Source organism: Nilaparvata lugens, chromosome 4 (genome assembly GCF_014356525.2).
Source record: "Nilaparvata lugens isolate BPH chromosome 4, ASM1435652v1, whole genome shotgun sequence".
NCBI classification, from domain to species: domain Eukaryota; kingdom Metazoa; phylum Arthropoda; class Insecta; order Hemiptera; family Delphacidae; genus Nilaparvata; species Nilaparvata lugens.
In genome coordinates, this window is record NC_052507.1 from 11,484,423 (window position 1) to 11,504,172 (window position 19,750).

Genomic DNA, 19,750 nt, shown 5'->3' on the forward strand with positions numbered 1-19,750 from the left:
ACACAGTTTGAGGGCCGGTTTCCGAGCACGCGATTAAGCTAAGGTGTAGACTTTGAACAGCTGGAGTCAGAAAATTGGATTTCCGAAACGGGGCGTAGTCGCAGTCCACGTTTAAATTAAATATCAAAAAATAGAAAATTGAACACAATAAAATAGTATAAGTTCCAGTCATTTTGAATTATTTAGGAATATTTTATTTCGTCAGGGAAAAACGTTTCTAATTATAGAAATGAGAAAATAAAGATGCGACTACGCCCCGTTTCGGAAAGCCAATTTTCTGACTCCAGATGTTTAAAGTCTAGAACTTAGCTAAATCCCGAGCTCGGAAACCGGCCCTAGTGTTCTAGAGCTCGGCCTATTGTCCTCTCCCAATAATTGTGTATGATTTGTTTATTTATCAATGACAATGAATGAATGAATGAGAGTCAGGTTTTATTATATCTTCAAGGAGTGGATAAGAATCAGGTTTCATTCTACTTGCAAAGAGATAATAACAAATTTTATTATTCTGCCAATATAGTAATTGATCAATAATACTCGAATTATAATAACTAGTACTAATAATCGCTACCAGAGATCAATTTTAAGATTTTATCTGGAAGCTTAAAGTCTTTCAGATACATATTATCCAGAATCCACTTGAGGTGATAACGGACCTTGGCAGCCACATCCAACGCTTCTGCTTTGGCGACGATAGCGAATGCCGTTTCAAACGAGAAGACGCCGTATAAATAGTAGCGATGGTGCTTGGAACCTTTCCTCTTCAACATGAAACAGATTTCAGTATTTTACTGACATAGTGATCAATTGAGTACGGAATCAAATTATTTCAAATTGATTCAGTAATACAGAATTATTATGATTGTATAATAATTAATTATGTTAAATAATATCATGCATTGAATGAGGTTGTGTTGAGTCTCAATCAAGTTATCAAGTTGTGAGTTGTAATTCAGTAATAAGTCTGTAGTTGACCGAGCGAAGTGAGGTCTAACATTCAAGTCGACGATTTGGCATTTCTCTTAATGTTTGAATGTTTATATTTGCGCATTTACGGTGAAACGCGGTAATAGATTTTCATGAAATTTGAAAGGTATGTTCCTTTTTTAATTGCGCGTGGACGTATATACAAGGTTTTTGGAAATTTTGCATTTCAAGGATAATATAAAAGGAAAAATCTGGTGTGGCGCACTCACACAACTTTCCTTGCCGTTATGAAAATTGATCACCTGACACTAGTGTTCCCGCACATCCCAAGTCTACTATTCAAAGATTTGAGTCAGCTGGTGACAGGGTAATAACGCTGGAGACACACGAGGTCTGCTATCTCTTCATAGTGAATCATTCAATAGAATCAACAGTTGCCAACAGTTTGCAATTGGATAATCACACTTTCTCGAATTTCGAGCTTATTTTCAATTTTAGGTGAAAATATTACTGAACATTAATTGTAGAGATTCTCATGCTCAATCTATTTCATTCGAATTTTTTGTTTAAATTGTATCTGAAGCCTGATAATTGAGAATCCAAAATCAAATTTTGCATAGATGGGGCGGACCTCCTGAAATTTTTACAGATATGGGACTTGTGGTAGTTGATAGAGCTTATCAATGACTATTCTAGGTATAACTTTAATCAAAATCGTTGGAGCCGTTTTCGAGAAAATCGCGAAAAACCCTGTTTTTGACAACATTTTCGCCATTTCAGCCGCCATCTTGAATCGCATTTGATCGAAATTGTTCGTGTCTGATCCTTATATTGTAAGGACCTTACGTTCCAATTTCAAGTCATTCCGTTAATTGGGAGATGAGATATCGTGTACACAGACGCACATACACTCATACACACACACACACACACACACACACACACACACACACACACACACACACACACACACACACACACACACACACACACACACACATACAGAAGACCAATACCCAAACCCCACTTTTTTGGACTCAGGGGACCTTGAAACGTATAGAAATTTAGAAATTTGGGTACCTTAATTTTTTTCGGAAAACAATACTTTCCTTACCTATGGTAATAGGACAAGGAAAGTAAAAAGGAGCCTCCTTTACTCACACTCACTTTAGAACACATTCGCTAAAGATTTATTACTAATATTTTGTATTTATATTTCATATTCTTCACAACTTTACATTGTGACCAATCAAACAGTTTACCTAAAAGGTGAACGTCAGTAATTGACTTAGACAAGCCCCTCCTCCTCTGTGTTTGCTGTTTGGATCGCCATTTTGTAACGTTTGTATGATCCGCCAATTGGGGAGGGGCTTGTCTGAGCCAATAGCAGACGGTTACCTTGATAGATCACGGTTTTCACCGATAACAGTGCTGGGCCGTTAAAAAATATTGCTGCTTTTCTTCATCTTTAGTTACCTAATCAGAGATTAATATTGATAATGGAACCGAGATTATAATCCATCCAAACTTCTAATAAATCTGTAGTTTGACAATTATCCATTTGCAACACTATTATCAATCTCTGATAAACTGATAATCAAGTGATTTATTTAGCACTTAAATATCTAGTATCTTTCAGGAGAGAAAAAATAGAAGAAGAAGAAGAAGAAGAAGAAGAAGAAGAAGATGATGATGTTCTCATGATTAATAATCAATTTCTATAATAATTATTGAGATATAATATTTTGGTAGTTCATTGTGTTCCTTCATAGTCAACGATCGATTTAGCAACATTGTGGAGGTAGAAAGGATCTGCTTTGTCTAATAGCATTGGAAGATAGCGAACCAAAATGTCAATCAGGTGCTGACTCGTAACGTGAATATCACGAAAATATAATAATCAGATTGTAAGGTTGTGGTATTTCTCCATAATTAGGAAAAATTAAGTTCAGCTAAAAATGTGGAAGGTGTTACCAGGAAACCTGATTTTGTAATTTGAATTGATTTTGAACAAATATAGTGGTATCGACAACATCAACGTCTTATCATATAGGAAATATAACTGAAGGAGATATCCCATGGTATAGGGTGTTTATTTCCAAATGTTACTGTAACTCAAGCTGGTACCAAGTGTTTATTTTTGGTGATGGTATGTGACGCTGTTAGTCTCTCATACTGTGCCGTTCTTAAGGTGCGTACAGATATACGCGCCGCGAACATGAGCAATTCACTTTTAATCAGCTGATTGTATCTGTATTCTCACAGAAACGGTAAGATACAGATATAAAAAGCTTGACATCAGCTGATTAAAAGTGAATTGCTCATGTTCACGGCGCGTAAATCTGTACGAACCTTAACACTCTCACCCGGCTAAAACAGTAATAATAGACAGTAGTCGACAGTGATCGGCTTGAAAATCGGAACATAAACGATCTATACCATATCTTTTTATATTATATCTCCTTTATGGTCTTATTCTTGATTTAATTGTCATAACTATTGTTGTATAATAATTATAACATAGTAATTGTAAAACATAAAATTGTGAATGTAATATGATAATAATTTTTCCCTCAGCCCTGCATATCATATCTACCTTCTTTAACTCCCTTCACACTTTCCCCTTCAAGTTATACCTTACGTGCCTCTTACATAGGAAACCATAGTTAGCAAGGTATTCTCTCTCCATTTCTTCCAGCACACCACATCATTCTATCAATTTTGTATTTTTTAATGTGTTATTTTCATTATTACTGTAATTATTATTCAATTTTTCACGTTATGGCTTTTACTCATTGTTGTGTGTTGCGAATAAATTGAATTGAATTAGTATGAATTACCCTGAAGTTGACCATGACAGGACCGCCAGTGTCTGACTTATGACTGGTCTCGTTGAGAGTCTGAATGAGGAAGTAGGACTCGTCTGTCTCCTGTGATTTGAACGAGTCGGGCAGAAAGTCAGGCAGAGCTGACCAGGTGGAGGGAACTATGTCCAGATCACCGAACACCATCAGCTTATTGTTCTGTTGATAGTCTGCACACATCACAAGACATCAGTAACTTAAAAGTAACATCATAAACACCACCAGCAGATTGTTCTGTTGATCGTCTGCAGACATGAAAAACACATTAGTAACACCACCCGCAGATTGTTCTGTTGATAATCTGCACACATGACACAAACATTAGTAACTAACTCAAACTGTTTAAGGCAATATTATGTCAAGATCACCAACCGATTGCTCTGTTGATAATCTGCACACATCACAAACACATCAGTAAATGAATAAATAAATAAATAAATAAACCTTTTATTGCAACTTTTACAGTATTTACCTATTGGTACATAGTAAAAATAAAATAAAATTTTCATGGTTGCAAATCAGCTTCCGCTGAGGTTACTTCTTTGGTTGGCACCAAATGAAATATGAACATGATAGATAACATTCACTTTTGAAATTTAGTCTTTGTATAGCCAAACACCGCCGTACACCTTCTTCATCCTCTCCCATTCCGTCCTCTCCTGTGCTACCCTCTGCCATGTTGCTCCACCGCAGACTCTCCTAAATTCCTCGTCCCATCTGTTGGTTGGTCGTCCTCTGCTTCTCTTCAGTGTTCGTGGATACCAGTCTATTATCTTCTTTGTCCATCTGTTGTCTTTTGTTCTCGCTATATGTCCTGCCCAGTTCCATTTTCTTTCTACTATCAACCGTCCTATGTCCTCAACCATTGTCTCTTTGGATATCCATATTTTCGTCTTTTTATCTCTTTTAGTAACTCCCAACATGATCCTTAGCATTGCTCTCATACTAGTTCTCATTTTCCTGACAATTTTTCCTGTGAGAGTCCATGTTTCACAGCCATACAACATAACTGGGATTATACACATCTGAAGTAATTTTCGCTTATTTTCTATAATAACCGTGGAGCGGAAAAGGTGATTGAATCTTTTAAACATTGACCATCCCAACGCAATTCTTCTTGTGATTTCTCCCCATTGACCGTCTTTTCCAATTCTTTGCCCTAAATATATGAAGCTGTTGACATTTTCGATAATTCTTCCTTGGTTCAAATCAATTACTTCATCTGCTTGACAATTGAAACTCATAACCTTTGATTTTTCAAAATTTACTTTAAGGCCTATTTGTTTTGTTTCTTCCATCATCTCCTTTAACATATCCTTAACTTCACTTGCACTTCTTCCTATAAGAACAATATCATCGGCAAATTTCAAGCAGTTCAACCTCTCCCCATTGATATCTATGCCTCTATCTTGCCAGTCTAAATTTTTGAAGGTTGTTTCTAAAACGGCATTAAATATTTTTGCAGATGGAACATCACCTTGTCTTAATCCTCTTTTCACACGTATCTCTTTACTCTCTCCTCTTACTGAGCATTCTAATTTCATATTCTCATATATATATTTAAAAATTTGTAAATATTCATCTTCAACACCAAGTCCAGCTAACGTATTCATAATAGCATTGGTTGTTGCACTATCGAATGCTTTTTCAAAGTCGATGAATAGTAGGACCATTTGGAAATTGTATTCCCTCGCCTTTCGTATCAATTCCAGCAGTACTAAGATATTGTCTAGTGTAGAGAAATTTTTCTTGAATCCGGTCTGATCGTTCTGTGTTGCGGCATCTAAATTTCTTCCTATTCTGTATGTTATTATTGCAATGAAGACTTTGTAAATTGTACAGAGGAGACTTATTGGGCGATAGTTCTTTACTTCTTTTCTGTCTCCCTTTTTATACAGTAGTATTAGGTTAGCCTTCAACCATAAATCAGGAACTTTTCTATTTTTTAGACATATATTAAACAACTTAACTAGTATACTGGTTACAGCTCTTCCTCCCGCTTTTATTTCTTCATTTGTAACTCTGTCCGGTCCTCCCGCTTTTCCTTCTTTTAATTTGCTTATTACTCTCTCCACTTCACTTTCCAGGATTGGAAGGCTATTTTCTACTTGACCTGCATCCAGCTGTTACTCTCTCCTTCCACTGCACTCTGCTGATGTGTCTGTTTCAGGCCCCTGTATACTATATAATTTTTCATAGAAGTTACAGATTGTCCTGAGAATACCTTCCACTTGTCTCTCTTCCTCGCCAGTCTCATTTTTCATCGAGATCATTATATTGGTGCCTAGCTGTTGTCTTCTCAATGTTTGTTTAATACTTCCTCTTGATTTAATTGTGTCTTCTAATTCTTCAGTTTTCTTGAGCGCTGTCCATTCTTTCCATTTTCGCCTTATTAATTTAGAAATTTCAGTGAATTCAATTCTATCCCTATCAGACGTTTTCAGTCTTCTCCTTTTTGCCAAAAGTCTGATTATCTCTCTTGGAGTTGGACGTCTTCTGTTTCCTTCTCTGTCGTTCAAGGTATCACTTGTACTTTTAATAATAGCAGATAGTTTACTTGATATGTCTTCCATATCGGAGCATTCAGTATTCATTCCATGAGCTAGGTTTTCTTCCAATTTCTCTTCAAATGATTTCATTTTTAGTGCTTCTGAACTCAGTCTCGTGCGGACTTTTTTGTTGAATCTTCTTCTCTCTTCTATTTTTATAATCATCTTAATTGGTCTATGGTCACTTCCTATGTTAACATCATTCTCTACGTCCACATCTTCTACAATGAGTTTTTTGTCTGTTATGAAGAAGTCAATTGTGACAAGTAGTGGTAAGATCACAGCTGAGATACAAAATAGAATAATGGCAGGTAACAGGTCATTCTATGCAAGTATAAAGTTATTCAAGTCTCGACTACTATCAAGAGCTACAAAGGTGAAGTTGTATAAGGCATTAGTCAGGCCTGTAGTATGCTATGGCTCTGAGACTTGGGTACTTAATGCTGGTGACATGGAAAGGCTACGAATTTTTGAAAGAAAGGTGATAAGAAGGATCCTTGGCCCTGTGTGTGAAAATGGACACTGGAAACGGAGAAAAAATTGTGAAATTGAGCGTTTCTTGGGCAGTGAGGATATCGTCAGATTTATCAAGGCTGGCAGGATTAGATGGATAGGACATATGGTAAGGATGAATGATGAAAGAGTTGCAAAATGTATATGGAGGGAAAGGCTATACAATAGAAGAAGAAGAGGTAGGCCTAGGAGTAGATGGACGGATGATGTGGAGAATGATTTAAGGACGCTTGGAGTTCGTAACTGGAGAAGGCAGGCACAGGATCGGGAGAGATGGAGGGGCTATGTCTGGGAGGCCAAGGGTTGTAACGACCTGTAGCGCTGAGGAGTAAGTAAGTAAGTATGAAGAAGTCAATCTCATTTTTTGTTTCTCCATCCGGACTCATCCAAGTCCACTTTCTTGTTTCATTTTTCTGGAAGAAGGAGTTCATCAAATACACATCAGTAACTAGCTCAAACTGTTCAAGGCATTATCTCAAGATCATCGTCTACCAATCGATTGTTCTGTTGAAAGTCTGCACACATGAGAAAGACATCAGTAAGTATCACAAATTATTCAAGATATGTCAACATCACCAGCCGATTGTTCTGTTGATAGTCTGCACACTTGACAAACACATTAGTAACTAACAAGAAACATCAGTAACACAATCAGCTTATTGTTCTGCTGGTAGATCTTTACAAAATACTGGTTCGACAATAAAAATAACTAAAAATAATTATTATAGTCTATTATTATGACAACGAAAAGGAGTGACTCTGTTGAGCAATCTTTCTCACAGGTAGGCATATTAACAATACACTACAACAGTATACAGTAGTTTTATCACTTCTGGCGCAAGGTGGAAGGTCAAGGTCAAAGATATTGTCAAGGTCAAAGGTCAAGGCCAAGTTCAGGTCAAGGTCAAAGAACAAGGTCGAGGTCAAGGTAATGTCAAGGTCAAGGTCAAAGGTCAAGGTGGCCACTTTGAATATAAAAAAAATTTTTTTTCATTGTTGACCTTGATCTTGGACCTTTGACCTTGTACTTCACCTTTGACCTTGACGTTTCACCTTGCACCAGGAGTAACAAAAATATTATACTACTCATGGGCAACACATTTGTGATGTGATAATGTACATAAGAAAATCTACTGACTTTGAACAGAGAAGGAATCAATAACATGCATATAATACGCTATCAGGAAGAATTATTGTACAAGCATAATTTTGAATTATTTGAAAGGAAGACGATAGGAGAGTGATATTCCAATTTGCTTTCCAGTAATTTGAAATCCATTATTGATAAAAAACAATTTATAGCTATAATCTGAAGGAGTATCTAGTGGGATTGACTTTGTACTCCTTTCAGAAATTTGTTCATTGACCGTATTGAGTAGTTCGTTTGCATTGATTTTGTTTCTTCTGATGTGATCCGTTTATATTTATATAGACAATTATAATTAACAGAGAATTAATTGCTCCAGTTACCAGTATTACTCACTCCCCAGCCAGATACGCGAATACCGAATCTCCCATTGAATTCTCTCCTGAGTGTTTCACCATAGTCCACGCAAATAGGTCCAACATAACCTTGAACAATAGAAGAATAAAAGAAATATTTTTATGTCATGTACCATGATACTATTCCATTTAGTGAAACAGCAGACTCATCCGAATTTTGAAAGAAAACGTACAAGGTTTGCCTTGCAATTTTACATCCAATGCTATTTACATTCAGTGCCATTTGTGAAAAGGAATGAAGAATGGAGATAGAAAGACAAAAAACAAGGATAGTCGAAAGCATCTATTCTCTAGAACTAAAATCACTTTGTTTCTGATGAGAAGATAAACTTTACTTGAGTCTGTGCTTACATAGAATAAATGAAAGTCTATTAAAATTGAGAAAAAATAAAAATTCAAATGAATTAAAAGTTTTCAACTGGCGTATTATTTTTAATTATAGCATGAAACAATGTAAGAGTAGTACGACGTTGTTAAACATGTAAAACAATATGTGAAAAAATATGAAAGAGGATATGAGAGAGAGATATTAATTGTTACAAAGCTGTTTCCTATGATTTAAAATTAAATCAAACTTGAAAGATAAATAATTATTCAACAGTTCTGCATCAGTATTAATCAATTACAAAACAAAGAGAGAGAGAGACAGACAGATTCAGATTCAGATTCCTTTATTCATGTGTTTAACAAAACATAATTCAACTTACGTTCTAGCGTTAAAAATAAATACCAGTAGCGGTAAAATGACATGGTGAATCATATTAAACTAATGAGTTCTACAATAATATTGAGCAAGAAAAGTGATGAAAAATGCAAAAGTTAAGGTACTACTGTAATGTTTTCACATGAAACGGTGAAGTTTGGACCTTAAGAAGTCCATTCTCAGAGAGGGTATCAAGGATACCCTCCCCTTCAGCACTTAACCGTAAAAAAAGTTAAAAATTCAAACAAAATATTATGTCTAAGCGAAAGAAAAATTAAGACTAAAAATATCAATAAGTAAAAACCAAATCATAGAAACGATAAATTATTCAGAGTTAAATCAATTAACAGAGAAAAGTAAATAATAATAAGGATAAAAATAAAGAAAAAGTTAACTCCCAATAACTAGAAAATCGATATGATATAATAATTGGAATAAAGAGGGAGTGAAAGTTATTATTAGAAAAGAGTTTTGTTGATTTAAATCCAAAAATAATGTTAATAACAAAGGGAAATTATTGTACAAAAGAGATAAGTTTATGTAAATAACAAGATAATACGATTATGAAAGTTCATGAAGAAATAATAATAATTCTAATTAGGGAATTATGAAGGGGAAATTATAATACAAAAGAGAGGGTAAGGGATATAGAATGAGGTTGCTAAGATCTACTCGAGGAAGAGTTTGAATAAGAAACAATCTTATGCTAAATTTATGCACTAAGCTTATGCTAAACTTATGCAAATTTTTTTTCATGCTAAGTTTACATGAATGAAATAAAAAGAGAATACCCATCATTTTTACTTGGGAGTGGAGGAAAATAATTATAAAGGATAAGGATAGGGATTAAGGAAGGTTTAATTGAATGTCATGCTGCTTTAGGGATGGACAGTTTCAGCCAATTTTTCTAAAAGATAATGTCTCAATGTACGGGTGAAGCCCGCTCGTCTCTCTATGGACCTAATTTGATTTGGGAGTGCATTCCATGCACGAAAACCGCTAACAAGGAAGAATTTTGTATAAATAGTTGTTGTTCGATTATTTGGAATTCTTAAGAGTATTTTCACCTGTTCTAGTGTGGGAAGCATCAATTCTCCTACCTTCAGAGACAAATTTAAAATCGTTTTTGAAATAGATTGGTTCACCATATTTTGAAATGTCCCTAACAAGCTTGATTATACGAAGCATTCTCTGATCAGGTAACTTTAAAGTTGAACTGTCGATATGGGATTGAGTGATTCGTTCATGGCGTTGGAGAGAGTAAACAAACCTGAGGCAATAGTTTTGACATCGCTGAAGTGTATCGTTTAAGGTTACTTGCATATCATTGAGCACAGAATTACAATACATAAGATGTGGGAATATGAGCGATTTGACTAGTAAGAATCTAATTTTTCTAGGAAGAATATCTTGCATCTTCTTCAATGAATGCATGGCAGAGAATATAAATTTACAAGTCTTATTAATTTGATCAGACCAGTCAAGATTTTTGTTCATAATAATTCCAAGGTTTTTAACTGAATCACAGTAAGCTACTCCGACACCATCAACATTAATTTTGTTAAGTGAGTTTAAATCGATGTTGTTTACTAGTCTTGAATATCCAATTATTATGGGCTGAGTTTTTATAGGGTTGAGTTTTAGTCCGTTTTTATTTGTCCATTCTACTATTGAAATTATATCGTGATTCATTTTATTTACTGTTTCATTAATTTTGGTGATTGGGCAGCCTGCAAAAATTTGAAAGTATGGAAACTAGAAAATTTGATGACAGAGGGTAGGTCATTTGCATAAAGAGTGAAGAGTAGGGGGCCTAAGATAGAACCTTGAGGGACGCCATGGTTAAAATTTAACCAATTGTACCTATTATTTTTAACAGATACACATTGTTTTCTACCTGAGAGATAGGATTTGAACGGATTACAGAGAGAGAGAGAGACAGACAGAAAGAAGAAAAAGAAAGAGAAATGCTCTTCGCTGAGAACTCGAGGAAGAAGTTCAATTTGATTTGAAGTAACTCATCTACACTGATAACAGATAGGACTGTTTATTTGGTCAAACCAAAGCTTGATCAAACCTCATAACTGTAGTTACTGGTTTCGGATGTTACATTATTATCAATCCCTAATTAACTGAAGCTTGATTAGAGATTTACAGTATTATTTTTATTATTATTAATTTATTAAAAACACACAAAACAAGACAAAACTAAATTACAAAGAATTATGAAACAAATAAAACACAATAAAATGTTACAAATATAAAAAACCATGGACTTTGTGGTTGGGTGTGTTGGAGAAGAGAAAAAAAGAGAGGAAGATACCTAGCCAACTATGGTTTCCTATGTAATAGGCAGGCAAAGAAGAGAAGAGAAGTAATCAGGGAAAAAGGTAAAGAAGAAATGGGGGGAAGGAAGAAAACCTTTGTTAAACCTATTGAATTTATAGTAATGGGGGATCACAGTAATAATTATTGTATGCCGTAATCTATCAAGGTGAACGGTTGCCAACTGTATTTACTGTATTAATAGTAACGGCGGATCACAGTTATTATTGAATGCTGTAATCTAGCAAGCTGAACGCTGCCATTGACCTAGACAAGCCTACTCAAGAATATACACGTCTCCTAGTGGGAGGGGCTAGTCTCCTCCAATGCCAGACGTTCACCTTGAAAGGTCACGGCGTCCACTGATAACTGTGCTCGGCACTTACTATTTCTCTGCGTCGCATATTCCTCTAAGTCTGAAGTAATTTTGTATGGACTATAGTATTCTCATTTAGTATGAATGAATAGCTACTACGAAAATTGATTGATCCTAACTCATTAATCTTTTTCTGCATAGAGTGAAACATGGAAAATATAGACATGATTTGAAAATGTGTGAAAAACTATCAAGTAACTGTCTTATCCCTAGAGAAAAATCAGAAAATCTATACAAATTTCACAGTCATGCCCACTTACCATTAAAATTGATAGGCAGTCTTGTTATCAGCAAATTTCACAGTCATGCCCACTTACCATTAAAATTGATAGGCAGTCTTGTTCTCAGCAATGCAAGATTCTTGCCATTTTGAGCTGGAGCATTAGTGTGGAGAAAACTTATTTTGTCAATTTGGTAGAAGGTTGACTTGGGAGCACATCCCCACTCCTCACAGTCAGGATCTGTTGATAAGTCCCATTCGCCAGCCACTACGAAAACGCTAGAAAATGCATTTTCAACAAAGATTATAGTTTTTTTTATAGCACCTGGTTAAAGACTAATAAGCTATTCTATTTTGACATGAATTGATAAGAATATTGTATGTGATGGTGAACACCATTTGTTTTAAGTCTTCTATATTGGTCAAAGATTGAATAAAAGGTTATTTTTCACATAAAAGAATACAGTATTCTGCTTTTGCACTTCCATTTGAACACTTTAGCACTAAACTAGAGTCTGTGAGATATCACTTTTAACATGGCTCTTTCTCGAAGACGGAGAGGTCCTATGCTCTATCCTCCCCTAATCACTCCTACTATCTAGCAGCAATCTAAAGGTGCGTACATATATACGCGCCTTCAACCCGCTCCCCGCACGCTCCGCCCTCATTCCGCAATCGCTCCGCCCTCATTCTGCAATCGCTCCGCCCTCATTCCGCAATCGCTCCGCACTCGCACCGATCATGAACGTTACGGGAGATGTTAGCTCTTCTCGCATTCCACTCTTGCTCCCCGGTCGATCATCAATCGATCTGCTCAAATGATGTTCGATAGCGGAGCAGAGCGAAAGTCTGTACGCACCTTAAGGCCTCTTTCACACGATAGGAGACGTGCAACTTGAACACTGAACAGTGTTCACGTTTTTTTGTCGAAGTACATTGAGTCCAATCGTGTCTTTCACATGGTAATCCCGAGCCAGGAACCTCCTTTTGTCACGTCTTTTCCCCTCGAGGCAAGCAGAAACCCGTTTGGATTGAGATACTAGCGGACAAATCGCCGCTATCACATGGTGATTCTATGTCTCTCCGGTCATCACTTTTTCTAAAAATCTATTTCGGATTTGGATTCAGCGACCCCAAATTCTTTAAGGCGTAAGTCCCGTTCTCGAAAATATCCGAAAAAAGGAAGTTATGGCTGTTTTTAATAAAGCTTTCTATTATCATATACGGTAAAAACGAACAGGTACTGTACTATAAGTACGTATGTACTGTAGCTATCATAATACAACTTACACTGTATTCGTGTAGGAAATTTATCTTGATTTTTGAAAATACCCAAAAATAAGAAAGTAAGATAACTTTGAAAAACCAACGTTTTCCTGCCGATTGACAAAACAGATTAAAGATTATTCTAAGACATATTATGTCTTGAACTAAAAACGTGTAACAGATACCCAGATCACTATTCAAGCTATCAAGCTTTTCATAAATTTATTTGTCTCCCCATGCCAGTAGGTTTGCGCCCAACGTTTACACTTTTCTGTAAATAATTATTGGGTTATGATAGAACACATTATCGTATTGATCTTCTAAATCCAGTTACATGCACATCGATTCCCGTAAAATTGATTTTTACCGTTCCTATGAATTCTACCAGGTTCAGCGCAATTTGTCAAATATCATTATGTTTGATTCAACAGAACTCATAAGTACGGCAAAAAATCGAACAACAAAAGTTTTTGTCTACGGTGTACGACATAGAAAGCAATAGCTCCTGATTGGTCCATATTTCTACGACTGAGGATTCAGCTCAGCGACTAAAATCGACAAGCCATGATTATGTTAATCACTACTCATATAATAATACAAAGTATAGAATTGCTTTTTACTATGATACAATAAAAATAAAACGAGATTCCGGGGTCAAAAGCATCAAAGTCGCCAGGCTGGTCTGGACTATTCATGACTTTCTCAGTATGCATTATCCACCCAGCAGTTCTAATACAAACACAGACATCAGTTTCGTTTTAGTTGGAATGGAATGGCATTTTTCATTCTTTCAGTTCCTATTATTACCATAGATCGATTCAGATCACCACATTGTTTATACTCTATATTCATAATAGATTTTTCTGATTGTTGCAAATAAATATTTACTGTTATTTTGGAGTTATATTCAACTATTTGAACCTGATAAATTAGATTGTTGAATGACAATTGAAATTCAGTGAAGTTTACTTGTCCTTTTCCTCGTATTTTATTGGGTGATGAGTGGAGATGATTTATGAGTTCATATTTGAATTCATCTTTTCAAATTTTAATTTTTTTCTAACTTTTAAAAATTTAAAATGTTCATGTTTTAACTTTTTAGGTGTTTGAAAACTTCTTAAAACCTTTGCCTGTCTCTTCGTGAGGCAGGAGTATTGTTATCTTTGTACGTTTACTATATAATCATATGATAATGGAAAGCTATATTAAAAACAGCCATAACTCCCTTGTTTTCGGGTATTTTTGGAAATGGGACTCACGCTTGAAAGAATTTGAGGTCGCTGAATCCAAATCGAAATCAGAATTCTTCTATTTATATTTTTAAAGAAGTTAGACTTTGAGAAAAAGTGATGTCATACTTTGAGCAAACGTCGGCGTAATTGTTAGATCCGTCTGCTTATTTGTAAGATCCCCATGTGAAAGCACTCGTTTACTTGTAGATATGGTTGCATTTATCATGATGTGTTTCATACGAGGTTTAAACGAACAGCTGACATTTCTCCGTTTGAACCAATGTACCTAGAATACAATGTATTCGTCATAAGCAACAATGTGAAGTATTGTGACTAAACGTGTCTTATCATGTCTTGTCTTGTCTTGACTAACTGGTGTGCACCTAGTCTAACACTAAGGTCTGACTGTTAGTCCCCTTATAAAGGTACTCTGTTTAAACCAAGGAACCTAGAATACAATGTAGAATACAATGTATTCGTCATAAGCAACAATGTGAAGTGATACAATGTATTCTAGGTACCTTGGTTTGAACCGAGTACCTTCATAAGGGGACTAACAGTCAGACTAGGCGCACACCAGTTAGTTAAGGAAAGACAAGACATGATCAGACAAGTTTAGTCACAATACTTCACATTGTTGCTCATGACGCAACTCACACTCATTGCAATATTAGACATGTGAATAAGTTGCATAAGCAATTATGTGAAATATTGTGACTAAACGTGTCTGATCATGTCTTGTCTTTTCTTAGTTAGCTAACTGGTGTGCGCCTAGCCTCAGTCAACCCCTTGTTCAATCATATGAGTGTCATTCTTTCAAGTAATATAATCAGAAGCTGTATATTTATAAGCTAAAATAAATTTATTAAATTCATAAGTGAGAGAATCTTAGAATTGAGGTTGAATACTCACGAATTGAGACTGATTTCCTCATTTCCATAACCAGCAAAACAGCTTGACGCAGTTAGAATGAATCTTCTAGCAATGATTGTTCCCATACATTTGTGACTTTCCTGTACATCTAGACCGGATTAATGCTTTCATTATGATTCAATGAAATTCAAAAACCTATGCAATTTCAAACCCTGTGAGAACTGACATTTTGCGGGCCAGTTTGAATCTTGATAAGAATTTTGTTCCATTATTCCATATTCTCATTCATCATACATCTTGTATATCAACCTAACATGATAAATGTCAGTAATCTGTCAGTATAGCTACAGATATTGGTTTGATTCTTATTCAAAAAGATTATTCACAAATTTATTCATGAAGAGATTTTACTTACTCTGTGGATTATTTTCCCAATGATTGTTATATAGACATCAAAGACATCATTAGATAACAACCTAATATGATAGAGGCCAGTAATCAGTCAGTATTGCTACAGATATTGGTTTGATTCTTATTCGAAAAGAGTATTCACAAATTATGAAGTTATTTTTCTTTATTTTGTAGATTATTTTTTCAATGATTGTTATGTAGACATCATAGATATTATTAGCCTAGATGTCTAGTTTATCAACCTAATATGATTGCTACAGATATTGGTTTGATTCTTATCCAAATTTGTGTATTCACAAATTGTGAAGATATTTTTCCTATTGTGTAGATTATTTCTTCAATGATTGTTATATAGACATCGTATACATTATTAGATGTCTAGTTTATCAACCTGATATGATAGAGGTCAGTAATCAGTCAGTATTGTCACAGATATTGGTTTAATTCAAAGAGATTATTCACAAATTATGAAGAGATTTATCTTATTCTGTAGATTATTTTTTCAATGATCGTTAAGCATTGCTTACCAAACAAATTTCAATATTAATTTGAGTTATTATTGGACACATTGTTTCATTCAGATTCAACAGAGTTAGAATTCAATAAAAAGAAGATTTCAACTCACCAGGATAGTGTAAAGATATCAGTACAACCCAAGGAAATTCTCCGAGTCTTGCCTCTCGTTTGTTCCTTGGTATCTGGACGATGAAAGGACGTAGCTCATCGCCTGGATTAGTGCCACATTCGGCTTCGTTTAATTGTTTATAGTTCGCATGTAGCGTGGGATCGAAGTCACCTAAGTTTCAATAGCAATAACATTCAACATGACGATTCACAATTCATCTACCATTATGCTTCAAAAAAGTAAATTCGTATGGCTTTTGTTGGTGGGAGGTCCCACCGCCTGAATATATAGTCGTCAATGGGCCTTACGACTGTCATACCGACATTTTAACGTGTCCATCCGATAACACGGGAGTGATCTGGTTTAAAAACTTTTGGTATTGAGAGGGTTTGAACCCGGGATCTCTATGCTGCTACGCAAGCACTCTATCCACTAGACCACGGATCACTTCATTGATTAAATTCATTGGTAATTCGGTGATAACTCCAAATCTTCACGAAGGAGAAAGCAATGATCTCCAATGTGAAAAGGAGTCACAATTACATAATTTTTGACCTGGTTGCACAAAATTCTGTCAACAGTTGATTTCAACAGTGTTTGAATTACGGTTGAATGCCAAGAGAAAAAACAATCGGAGAAGCGGAAGACGTCTCTAATTAGCACTTGGTCACGGTTGAGATTCAACATACTATTCTTTTGTGCAAACGGGCCATAATCTTTTAATTGTGACTTCTTTTCACATTGAAGTTTCTTGAAGATTTCTTCTCCATGGAGATTTGGAGTTATCACTGAATTATCAATGAATTCGATTAAGTTTAATGGAAGAATTCATTCAACGTACCTCAAGATTGACAATCAATTTCCAAGTAACACTGTACAAACCCTCGTTTTCCCAGTAAACTTGAAGTTACAATGTATGAACCCTCGTTATGCCAGTAAACATGAAGTAACATAATGTATGAACTCTTGCTCTTCCACTTCCAGTAAAGTAACAATGTATAAACTCTCGTTTTGCCAGTAAAATTGTGTACAACTGTTTCAGATGGAATTAGAAATCACATACTTGACAACTTCTAGTCGGTTAATTCATCAGAAATGTTCTTCAACATATAATCATGAAAAATTAAGTTGACTAAACAGTGATTTAATAAGGATTTCCCTAGAGGTTTGGAAGAGTCAGATGAAATACAGATACCTACAGATGAAATCAAGATATATGCTCCAATATTCTTCCACTGAGATGAATAAAATTGTGAAATTATCATTCATATTATCTTTACAAATTATTCTTGCAGCAGAAGTTGGATGACATTTCTATAGCCATGAATGTGATGAATTCAATAGGACTACTCCTAAAAATAATGAAAACTTGAATCTTGAATCTTGAATCCTATTGATACAGATAGCATACTGATATGATACGAGTAACTGCTATTTACTTTCATAATAATTTCAAACTCATCAAACGTTGACTCACCTTCCACTAAATTAATGTACAATATGACAGCGGCAAGGTGAATAAGGATCTTCATTTGGCCCTGCAAATTAAAGTAGAAAATAAGTCGTGAACCAGAATTTATTTCCTTTAAGCCTAATTTATCATCATTATCCTCCACTTCACTTGAAGGCTTATCCCAAAAATTGTATTATATATTACGGCAACTCTCTGAATAGACTTGAGAGATGTTAATTCATGAATGAAAATCGAACAATGAATGTCACTCTGGTCACTCAATTCAGAAATGAGATTTGAACAATGAGTGTTACTTAAATCCCAGTTGAGTGAAGAGTCATAATATTATCACAAATGAATTTTAAAAACTCAAGTTATTCAGGCAGGGTGATTATGCCAGATTCTCAACTCCACAAAAAAAATTGTCTTTTATAATAATTCCAGGACGGTTTTAACATTTTTTGCATCTCAGCTATGTTGAATTCATTCACTTCTAATTTTGCTTAGAGTTGAACTGTGTAATCAATCTTGGACCAACACTGGAAATTATAGAATAAATATTGAAATTGAAATTGAAATTGAAATTGAAATTATCTCTTTTCTTCTTCTTAGGAAGTACAAGAAATACAAAACTTGAAGAAGGTTCCTCACATGGGCAAAACCTATGTAACCAGCAGTATTAATCAGCTCTGCTCCAAGTAGAAAAGTGTAACTACGATATAACTTATTTTCTTGAATTGGCTCATGATAATATGCTGACTTTTACGTTGAAATTTCATGAATCAATGACTAGCTCTCCATTTTCATTTCAATTCATGATGTTCATTTATTCAATTTCAAGTGGATTGATAATAGCAGTACGTAATAGAATCTAAAATTTATGAATTTGATGCTTCTCAAATCCTATCAGCTGTTGTAATCGCAACAAAATCGCTGCTCTTTTATTGATGAGCTTGGAATGTACAGAATCATAAGTTGCTCAGCGTTTATTGGCTGTTGTCAAGACAACAAAATCACTGCTCTTCTATTGATGAGCTGGGAATGTACAGAATCACAAGTTGCTCAACTCCTATTGGATGTTGTTGCCATGGCAACTAAATCGCAGCTTTTCCATTGGGTAGCTTGTCATAGGCAGAATAATTATCATCACTCAAATCTTATTAGCTGTTGATATGATGTCGAAAAATCAGAACCTTGATGATGATGATATCGAGAGTTTTGATATTTTGCAATAACGATCGTTTTCAATATATTTAGGTTTCCAATAGAGATATATACAGTTATGGATGTTATTTATTCTCATTTCTGAATATTTCTCATTCTTTGTTACCGGACGTTAATTTCATCTTAACATCTAGATTACTGGTAGACCATTGCAACTTTTTTTGTCAACTCCAAAATATTTCATGTACGGTAACCATTATATCAGTATGTTGGAATTCTTTTAAGTTCTACAATACCATAGCCAACTCAATACAAGGCCCCGGCCCACGAAATTGCAACGTCGCAGTGTAGGCCTAGAGTCTAACACATGATTGGTGAAAAAGATTTTTGAAAATACCAGTTGATCTTTTTTGCCAATCATGTAGTAGATTCTAGGGCTACACTGCGACGTTGCAATATCGTAGGCCGGGGCCTACATGTATTGGAGGTACCAAATAGATTGATACAGGAAGATAAATATGAGAAAAGAATAATTACCTAAAGTATCTGGATCACCTCTGTCAAAAATAATTTTGAATTGAGGTGTCTCGAAAAGGAAATTATTAGTCAACCTGGAACTCATTTCTGGATTATTACATAAGACAACAAGATTCATAAGATTTTATGGCCATTGACGGATTAGCAATGCAAATGAGCGTACCAAGATTGATGAACATCATCAGTTCGATATAAGTGATGCGACTCTT

The 19,750-nt window shown here is 35.1% G+C and overlaps 2 protein-coding genes across 2 annotated transcripts; both read right to left on the reverse strand.

The window, feature by feature from the left end:
* Positions 1-488: 488 nt before the first annotated feature.
* On the reverse strand, positions 489-19,725 carry LOC111061486 (melanization protease 1-like). Its single transcript, XM_039426658.1, has 8 exons — positions 19,542-19,725; positions 17,865-17,925; positions 16,388-16,558; positions 15,391-15,499; positions 12,078-12,259; positions 8,324-8,425; positions 3,768-3,961; positions 489-761 (listed from the first exon to the last, which is right to left on the reverse strand). The coding sequence occupies exons 2-8, from the start codon at positions 17,917-17,919 to the stop codon at positions 558-560; spliced, it is 1,017 nt and encodes a 338-aa protein (XP_039282592.1). The 5' UTR covers positions 17,920-17,925; positions 19,542-19,725; the 3' UTR covers positions 489-557.
* Positions 5,428-7,282, reverse strand: LOC120350991. The gene is made up of 2 exons (XM_039426667.1): positions 7,204-7,282; positions 5,428-6,592 (listed from the first exon to the last, which is right to left on the reverse strand). The coding sequence occupies exons 1-2, from the start codon at positions 7,237-7,239 to the stop codon at positions 5,918-5,920; spliced, it is 711 nt and encodes a 236-aa protein (XP_039282601.1). The 5' UTR covers positions 7,240-7,282; the 3' UTR covers positions 5,428-5,917.
* Positions 19,726-19,750: the final 25 nt, after the last annotated feature.

Bases quoted from the DNA above. Each gene is read 5' to 3' on its own strand.
- LOC120350991 (XM_039426667.1), bottom strand. From the start codon at position 7,239: ATGAGTCCGGATGGAGAAACAAAAAATGAGATTGAC. The intron at 6,593-7,203 runs TTCTTCATACTT...GTCACAATTGAC, and splicing joins AAACAAAAAATGAGATTGAC to TTCTTCATAACAGACAAAAA.
- LOC111061486 (XM_039426658.1), bottom strand. From the start codon at position 17,919: ATGAAGATCCTTATTCACCTTGCCGCTGTCATATTGTACATTAATTTA. The intron at 16,559-17,864 runs GTGAGTCAACGT...ATTGAAACTTAG, and splicing joins GTACATTAATTTAGTGGAAG to GTGACTTCGATCCCACGCTA. The intron at 8,426-12,077 runs GTAAGTGGGCAT...CTATTGTTCAAG, and splicing joins ACTGCCTATCAATTTTAATG to GTTATGTTGGACCTATTTGC.